General features: G+C 39.6%; 1 protein-coding gene across 2 annotated transcripts; it reads left to right on the plus strand.

Moving 5' to 3' along the window:
- Positions 1-1,323: 1,323 nt before the first annotated feature.
- Positions 1,324-9,099, plus strand: sft2d2a (SFT2 domain containing 2a). Of its 2 annotated transcripts, XM_053683636.1 has the most exons (9): positions 1,334-1,524; positions 1,618-1,818; positions 2,251-2,340; positions 3,716-3,801; positions 3,879-3,960; positions 7,535-7,570; positions 7,740-7,798; positions 7,894-7,923; positions 8,365-9,099. In XM_053683636.1, exons 2-9 carry the CDS (start codon positions 1,750-1,752, stop codon positions 8,426-8,428), a joined length of 516 nt encoding a protein of 171 aa, XP_053539611.1. In that variant the 5' UTR covers positions 1,334-1,524; positions 1,618-1,749; the 3' UTR covers positions 8,429-9,099. The 2 variants fall into 2 exon arrangements, 1 of the variants encoding a protein (XP_053539611.1); XR_006983213.2 differs by lacking the exon at positions 7,894-7,923 and having other exon boundaries at positions 1,324-1,818; positions 7,740-7,893.
- The last annotated feature ends 844 nt before the right edge of the window (positions 9,100-9,943 follow it).

The following is a 9,943-nucleotide window of genomic DNA, read 5'->3' on the forward strand; positions in this document are numbered from 1 at the left end:
CAATATAAACATCCCCTTCCTACAAACAAACTAATCTACATTACTCACAAATACATCGAGGAGATTTCGAACACCTGTTTTAAATCATAAAAAGTCTCAATGTCCAATAGTATAAAATAATAATAAATAAGAACGCTCCAGAGCGCTCTGTGTGGAGTGCGATAAGGGATGCAGATGTTCATCTCATGACTGTGTCCTGGTAGATGATATATAGTGACAAATAACAGTTCAAATGAAATCTTTTATTTTTGTTCGATGTTGCCAGATGTTTGGGGGATTATTCATGGGGGACAAAATCTTTTGTTCTTCTTTACTGTACTGAAAGGGTTCATCGGGAGCCTTGATGTATACTTTATCTACAACCCCCTATTCCAAAAATACTGGGACGCTGTGTAAAATGTAAATAAATGCAAAATGTTCCTCCAGCCGTTTCTTTTCACTAACACTTACTTTTCCAGCCTCTTGATACCCCCCGTCCCAACTTTTTTGAGACGTGTTACGGCCATCGAATTCAAATCTACCTTTTTTTTTTTTTTTCCCTTAAAACGGTCCATTTCCTCCGTTTAAACGTTTGATGGGTTTTCTATGTTCTACTACGAGTAAACATGCGGGTTTATGAGGTTTGCAAATCGTTGTATTCTGTTTTTATTGACGTTTTACACAGCGTCCCAACTTTTTGGGAATCAGGGTTGTACTTTATCACTGTAACGGTTAAACAAATCGAGTGCAAAAATATAAATAAATATATGATACAAACGTTGTATTATTTGAACAGTTTAAAAATCTTATTCCATTTCCCCCACTTAAATCCTCCCTGAATCCACCCTACTGCTGGGATCAGGATCGTCCTGATTTTATTTATTTATTTATTTATTTGTTTGTTTGTTTTTGGATAACAGGTACCCAATCCTCCTAAAAAAAAAAAGTTCTGAACACCACATACTGAAGGTTTTCTCCAGATCAAAAAGCAAGATTGGATTACATGATCTCTAATCTGATTTCAGAGTCTCTCTCTCTATCTCTCTCTCTCACTCTCTCTCTATCTCTCTCTCACTCTCTCTATCTCTTTCTCTCTCTCTTTCTCTATCTCTTTCTCTCTCTCTTTCTCTCTCTTTCTCTTTCTTTCTCTATATCTCTCTCTCGCTTTCTCTCTCTATCTCTTTCTCTCTCTTTCTCTCTCTTTCTCTATCTCTCTCTTTCTCTCTCTTTCTCTCTCTTTCTCTTTCTCTATCTCTCTCTATTTCTTTCTCTCTCTCTTTCTCTCTTTCTTTCTCAATCTCTCTCTATCTCTTTCTCTCTCTCTCTTTCTCTATCTCTATCTCTCTCTTTCTCTCTCTCTTTCTCTCTCTCTCTCTCTCTCTCTCTCTCTCTCTCTCTCTCTCTCTCTCTCTCTCTCTCTCTCTCTCTCTCTTTTAAACACCCCATTTTCCAAGATTAGACCTAATCCGACAGCCGAAATACTAGAAATTCCGGTTACTTGTGAACATCTGGGCCCAGGACCAGACCCGGGAACCTGTGACCCAGGTAAAGAGCGCACCTGGAGAAGTACCCGGTAATTACCGCTGTGCGGCGCCACGTGGTTGCGACATGTTGATTTGGCGTCTTTTTCACGTGCAGTCCGTGTCATCATCATCATCCTACTCCTCATAATCCTCCAGCTGGCTTTCCAACACGTCCCGCTTTCACAGAAGACGTCATTAAGAGAGAAACCCCGGCGCGGTCTCGGAGCGTTTCATCCATCACAGGTTTATGGATAAATTAAGGGCGGTGCTGAGCGGGCGAGACGGAGACACTGACAGCACCCCGAATGTAATCGAGGTAAACAAATCATATGACTTATTGTCACACAACTTCGAGCCGAGGCTGTAGAAATCTTTAACATTTCAGTCATTTCTATTGGATTAACCGTGTTTCCAAACTGACGCACGGTGTAAATACAATTCAGGGACCAGGAACCAGGGTCCAGAAGGTTCCTGTAAGATTCCTGAACATTTCTCTCATCTTACTCTGCTTAAATATTCACCAGTCATACTGATGCATGTTTTAAACCAATGAAACAGAAAGGTTCTGAGTTCAAATCCCACTGTTAAGTCGTTATAATAAGGACAATCTCTTTTTTTTTTTATTTCTTACTGTATTTATTTATTTATTTATTTATTCCATTTGGTTTTGGCATCATATATTGTTCCTGTAGGGGAGAACAATATTTACCCAATGAGTAGTACATCTAAAACCTCTCACTTTTTGTAGGCAGTGAATGAAGCGTCCACACTGTCATGGAGGACACGGGTGAGAGGATTCGCTGTCTGCATGGGAATCGGGATCTTCTGCTCGATTCTGGTTCGTATCTGCAGAGAGACGTATTTTTGTTTGGTTTGACTGCTTAAGTAAAGGACCATGATTTTCACTCTGACATTTCGGGGGGGGTATGAGGCAGGGCATGAGTTGCCGGTCAGACCAGCTTTGAGGAATGTCACCGAAAAAGAAGAAGAAGAAGAATGCACTCAGATATGCAGCTGCTGAGTCACTGACGAATCGGTTCTTTCCGAATGAATCTTTTTTTTCTTTTCTTCACGTGAGTCGAATCTAAACGTTTACAAAAGGAACTGATTTATCATTTAATAATCGACAACAAGAACAAAACAGTAATCCGGACATAAGTAGATGTTGTTATGTCCTCCTGAGACGCCTGGAGTTCATCTCGGTTCTCTTTAACTCACACTTTTTTGTTGCTGTTGTAATTTTTCAGTAAATGATCAGCCACCGGTTGCAGGAATCTTACAGCGAGAACTTGTAGGCTATATACAGTACGGTCACTTTACCGTACTTTTACAGAGACGTGAGTCTGTATGCTCCTCGTGCGGTTTCTATGGTTTATCTATCTCTATCTCAGTTGTGCCCAAAAGTTTGCACACCCCTTGGAGAATCTGCTAAATCTTAATACTGTTAAAAAAAATAAGACGGATCATAAAAATCCCACGTTGTTGTTTATTTAGTCCTGTCCTTATTAAACTATTTCACATAACTGATGTTTACATACAGTCCACAAGACGAGATAATAGCGGAGTTTATCAAAACGACCCCGTTCAAAAGTTTACACGCCCTTGATTATTAATACCGTGTGCCGTTACATGGATGATCCTCGATATAATGTTTTTTTGTTTTTTGAGAGTTGTTCACGAGTCCCTTGTTTGTCCTGAGCGGTTAAACCGCCCGCTGTTCTTCAGAATAAATCCTCCAGGTCGTGCGCATTCTTTACTTTTCCAGCATCTTCTGCGTATTTGACCCCCTTTCCATCAGAAACTAGATGATGTCGAGAGCCGTCTTCTCACACCGAGGACGACTGAGAGACTCGTTCACGACAAAAGGTGTAAACGTTCACTGATGCTCAAGAAGGCGACACGATACATTAAGAGCCAGGGGGGTGTAAACTTTTGAACAGGATGATCGGTGTAAATTGAGAGTATTTTGTCTTTTGGGAGACTCTTATTTAGCGTCTGAAGGGTGGGACTAAGTGGGAAAATAAGGTATTTTAAGCAAAATAATAATAATTTATTCCTTTTACAGCACAGCACTTTGCAGACGATTATAATTAAAGACTGACGGACCATCTGACCAATCAGAATCCAGAATTCATTACCGCTCGTGGTATATTAAGGAACTGTTAAGGAAACGCATTTAATTAGGAAGTAACTGGAGTTCCTCTGTGCGCTAGGGAGTGTGCTGCCTGTTCTTACCCAAGATAGGCCTGATTCTCTTTATCGTCTTTTACACACTGGGGAATATCTGCTCCTTAGCCAGGTGAGTGCGCACTTATTTACAGATCCGCTCGTCCAGTTGGAGTGAAAGTAACCGAGTTAAACTGATCTCTTCTACAGCACCTTGTTTCTGATGGGGCCGGTGAAGCAGCTGAAGAGGATGTTTGACAAAACCAGAGTCGTCGCCACGGTGGTCATGATCGTGAGTTCGTTTTCATCACCTCCACCTGCGGTAGAGCCTAATCAGACACTGGATAGGTGCCTATTGGGGCACTTCATGTTTTCTCACATGTAGGAGCAGCCTAGACGGTATTTCAGCAGCCCCACCCCCCATTTAAAGAGCACGCACTCACTCATCCAATCACACTCACCCGCACAGATTCACACTCGCTCGTATACACTCGCACGCGTTCACACTCGCTCGTATACACCCGCACGCGTTCACACTCGCTCGTATACACTCGCACGCGTTCACACTCGCTCGTATACACTCGAACACGTTCACACTCGCACACAATCGCACGCATTCACAAACAAGCGTATACACTCGCACGCGTTCACACTCGCTCGTATACACTCGCACGCGTTCACACTCGCTCGTATACACTCGCACGCATTCACACTCGCTCGTATACACTCGAACACGTTCACACTCGCACACAATCGCACGCATTCACAAACAAGCGTATACACTCGCACGCGTTCACAGACACGCGTTCACACTCGCACGCGTTCACACTCGCTCATATACACTCGCACACATTCACACTCGCTCGTATACACTCGCACACAATCGCGCGCATTCACAAACAAGCGTATACACTCGCACGCGTTCACACTCGCTCGTATACACTCGCACACATTCACACTCGCACACAATCTCACATTCATATACACTCTTCAAAAAAAAAAAAAACAGCCAGATTTTTAAAAAAGTTTTATATACACTCATCTGACCCACTCGATATTACAATAGAAGGAGAACCATTTATTTGTCTCATACATTACAGCACAGTGAAATAATTATTATTATTATTATTATTATTATTATTATTATTATTTTAATATCCCAGCTTGTTAGGAAGTAGAGGTCGGAGTGACTTTTACAAATTACAAAAAATTTGTAAAGTAAATTGAAAATTACACACACACACACGTGTGTATATACATATATATATATATGTGTGTGTGTATATATATATATATATATATATATATATATATATATATATATATATATATATATATGTGTATATACACACACACACACACACACACACAAAAAAACATCTATTTGAAATGGGGCCAATTTTACTGAATGTTAAACCTATAGTGGTGCTTGAAAGTTTGTGAACCCGTTAGAATTTTCCACATTTCTGCATAAATATGACCTAAAACATCAGCAAATTTACACATAAGCCCTAAAAGTAGATAAAGAGAACCCACTTAAACAGATGATAAAAAATATTATACTTGGTCATTTATTATTGAGGAAAATGATCCAATATTATATATCTGTGCGCGGCAAAAGTATGTGAACGTCTAGGATCAGCAGTTCATTTGAAGGTGAAGTTAGAGTCGGGTGTTTTCATTCGATGAGATGGCGATCGGGTGTGAGCGAGTGAGCGTCCTGTTTAATTCAAAGAACACGGATCTATCAGGGTCTGATCTTCACAGCACGTGTTTGTGGAAGTGTATCATGGCACGAACAGAGGAGATTTCTGAGGACCTCGGGGGGAAAAAAAAAAAGAGAAAGAGTTGTTGACTCTCCTCAGGCTGGGAAAGGTTACAAAACCATCTCTAAAGAGTTTGGAAACCTTTCTCCTCAATAAATAAATGGCAAAGTATAATATTCTCATCTCTTTTCTTTAATTTGGTTCTCTTCGTCCGCTTTTAGGACTTGTGTGAAAAGCCGATGACGTTTTACGTCACATTCACGCAAGAGATATAGAAAATCTACATGAAAGGGTTCACAAACTTTCAAGCACCAAAAAAAAATTCACATGTAGACAATTTGTATTACTCAGAGAGGCGCTGAAGTACGTGAAGAAGACCTGTGTACTCCTTTGTGCGTTTAGTCTAGATAGAAAAGTCACAGGTTTATGTGCTAATTGGCTGCGAAGAGAAAAGGAGCACAGAACGCGTTTGTTGCGTTCGGTGAGAAATCGCCGGTAGAACGAGTTTGAAAGCGAAGATCTGATTAAATTGAAACAACAACAACAAGCGAGATGAGAACAGACGGCTGTGCTTTCCTAATATATCGAGAGACTTGACCTGTTTGTTGAATTTGTGCTACATATTACCCCTAAATTCACTCCTGACGCAAAGGACTGCATGTAAAGCGCCCAAAAACCAAAAGTAAAAGACATGGCAATGCATGGCAAAGTCTTGTTTACTCTCGAGCCTTCATTACTGAGTTTATTTAGTCTGTATTGATCCGCCAGCTGGAATTACAGAACCATTCGCTTAAATACGTGACGAGAGACAGCGGGACAGTGAATAACCGGTGTGTGTTTTGTTTGTGTTTATTTTGTTTGCTTGCTTGTTGGCGTAAAACGAGCATCATGGCACACGGACACTTTTGCTACGTAACTACACGTTGCTTTCATAGATTATGATTTTGAAATAAAGTGCACAGCGTACAAATACAAACTCTAAGGAGTTTGCACTTCACTCATGCGGGCGAGTGACCAAAAATAGACACGGAGCGTAAAACAAAAGCGGCGTGACGCACAAGGTCGGGTTTGACGCACGCCGAGCGCTCCTGTGACGTGGCTGGAGCGGTCCGAAACGCATTTTAACACGGAATCGAATGAGGTCTTGACGCAAAACATCCAGTGTGAATCGGCCCGGAGTGATGAGTCGTGTCGTGTCGTGACGTGACGTTCGCAAACAAGCGGACGAAACCCCTCCCCACATTTAACGGATACGAGTCTTCTTAATGAAGCACAGACACAGCAGAATATGAAGTCTAACGCATGCTTACCGTTTAACGTGTGCCTTGCGAATTTTCCAATTATTCATGTAAAATACAATCCAAAGTAACGTACAGTCCCGCCAGGATTTGGTGATTTTTGCGGTCGCAGAAATGGACGTCACACGACGCAAATCTGCGGTAGTTTTGCTCTCTTCGATTCACGTGCGTCGCACGTGAGTACAGCTAAGAGGCCTCGTTTGCCAACAAACATCACCGCGAAAGACCGGGAAAAACAATTCCGTACGATCACGACTTCGCCGATTCGAGTATTTTTCCGCACAAAAAAACTCAGCACGTTGCAAACTTTTGAAAAGTCACGGCGGAATCGAGCGTTTTGGAACGCGACGATCTCAAAAAGCTCGGCGAAATCCTGTACGGATGGAATGAAATGGAATTGCGTTAGTTAGAAGGGAGTCAGAACTTTGTCTGGTTTGGAAAAAAATCTGCTACGATACTATTATTATCAGCGAGTTGAGCCAAATGATCAGACTCACTGAAGAGAGCCAGAATTCCCACCATTGCTAAGCTTATGTATTGTGTCTAATATGCTTGTAATTTGCATTGTACTGTATAATACCATGTGGGGCGGAGCAAATGCAAATTGTCCAGATACTTTAGGCCTCGGCCAATAAACAGCTTAAACCCCACTGGTCAAAATGTCAGTCAAGGAACTCTGAGGTAGATCACGTTTATTAAAGTCGATAAAACGCAGGATTGTTAGTTTTGTTTAAAGAAACAAGTCTCTGTACGATGTTTGAAATCGTTATAGACCTGGAGTTGACTTGTATTTTGTCCGTAGGTGTGCCTGGTGCTGACGCTCTGTGCGGCGTTTTGGGTGAGTTACTTCTTTATTTATATCTATAAAATAGCACGAGCTTGGACTGATAAATTCGGTGCACGTATCTGAGATGATTTTTAGTTGGTCAGGAAGAAGATGTGCTCTGAAATTTGTGTCTGGAATTTTTTTTAAACATCTTTTAAATGACGGTTCGTCTTTCCCACAGTGGAAGATTTTCGCCCTGACGTTGCTGTTCGTTATTTTGCAAGCCATTGCGTTTGCTTGGTAAGCGTGTGAACAGATTACTGGCTCATAATGTTTATCACGGCATTATAACAGGATGAGCTGCTTTACAACGGTCTGCGTATTTTCGTTTGCAGGTACGGACTCTCGTACATCCCTTTTGCAAGGTGTGTTCACTTTGGTTTGGTAAAAAACAAACATAATTAGGGAATGATACCGGGATCTGGATGTGAACTTGTATACGTACTTGTATGATAACTTGAATAAAAGTATAGTTATAATTATTTACAGTTCGCCATAAAGTTAAACTAAATGGAAACTGTATTTCTTGCTTTTGAATTCATATGTATAATATTTATCGGTTTTTATTTTTTTTAAATGTTAACTAAATTAAAATTGTATTTGAATTTAACCTTCAGAAAGATTTAATAACGTCAACACTGAATTCAGAAATCCAGTGGTGCAAATGTCATTCAATACATCAGAGCAGGAAAAGCTTTTTCTTACAGGTTAAATAATGGATGTAAAATTGAAATATATATATAAAATGTATTTATCAGTCAAACTGATTTCTTTTTTTTCTTCCCTTTTCTCTCTGTCTCTAATAGAGATGCCATTTTGAAGTTCTTTTCCTCGATGTGCAAAATGTGCATAAAATGTCAGTGCGATTGACATTTCCTGAGGGTTCTTCTTTACAAGTTTGATCCAGGACCTGTGTTTTAGAGTTTCATGATCACTAAACACACACACACACACACACAAACACACACACACACACACACAAACAAACACTTTCCATGGTCATGTGTTCCAATATGGTGAACGCCTGACTGATATTGTACTACTTTTATTTTTGCTTTTGTTGAAGGTAAAAGAATTCAAAGATTCAAGGTTTCTGGGATCATTCTCATGTTCGGTTTTTAGTATCTGGTACATCTAGTAGATCCATAAATCCCATGAACAGAGCCTTGTTTTCTGTACTGAAGTTTTGGGCCTGTTTTTCTCGTTGTCGTTGTGAGATATATATATATATATATATATATATATATATATATATATATATATATATATATATATATATATATATATTTTTTCTTAATTGTTAATGTTGGCATTGTTAATGTTGGCTTGGTAAAATCCTGTTGTGCAATAGTGTAAATAAATAAATGAATATGTTTTTGTCATGTTTATTCTGTGTTACCCTTGGAATGTACAATTTTAGGCTAACAGAGTGGGTGGGGCTTATAGCTGAGCAACAGTAATAAATATTTTTAATGCATGCTCAACTTGAATAAAATGTGCACGTGAAATGAGTAAATAAAATATCTTTATTGAACATCTCATTTTGGTGTTTTTTTTTTTTTTTTTTTTTTTTTTTCACAGCCAGGTATATGACGCCATTTTGTAATGCCAAAACCCGGAAACGAGTTAGCATATTAGCATTTCCGGTTCCATCATCCCGAAGTCAATGGGTTTTGTTAGTTTTTTTTTTAATGGGATTTTAGTTAAAAGCCTGAAATAAGGTCTATGGTGAACACAAGATCAAAATATTTTCACGTTTACGTGAAATACGACATTAAATACATAAGTAATGCCCTACTCATTATTTTTTAAAGCTTTTACGTGTATTGAAAAAAACGCTTGCTGAGAAGGTGCTAAAAGGCAGTACAGACGTTGTCGGGGACATTAAACGTCATCACGTCGAACAGGAAAATTAAAATAAATAAATAAAACTGGTTCAGGTATGCTGTGCACAACCCCCCACCCCCCAAAAAAACGTGGATGATCCACAGAGTAAATTCACGTCATGCAAAAATTTTCAATAAAGTTTGGAAAAGTTTTCGGAAGCTTGGTGATGGTGACGTTGAAATCGAGCGACCGTGATGTAGTTCGTTTATAGCATACAGTTAGCATTATATTTCTGGCGATTGTATTTAAGCTTCAAACTTCATAAAGTTGTGTTTATTTGTGAAAATTATCTTGATGGACAAAGCGTGTTAGTATTGCAAACCTTTGTCGATCACAGAGCTTATTTTTTGCGATAATCCAAAAGCCTATGGGAAAAATGTATAGGGTATTTGTCGAGGGAACGAGTGTGATGCTAACTTCCGGGTTCCGGTACAAAATGACATCATCCCTGCGCCACTCTATTAACGCATAAAGCACACCTCTTTATTTTTAAAATCC

The sequence above is a fragment of the Ictalurus punctatus genome, chromosome 11 (genome assembly GCF_001660625.3).
Source record: "Ictalurus punctatus breed USDA103 chromosome 11, Coco_2.0, whole genome shotgun sequence".
In the NCBI taxonomy this organism is placed as follows: Eukaryota; Metazoa; Chordata; class Actinopteri; order Siluriformes; family Ictaluridae; genus Ictalurus; species Ictalurus punctatus.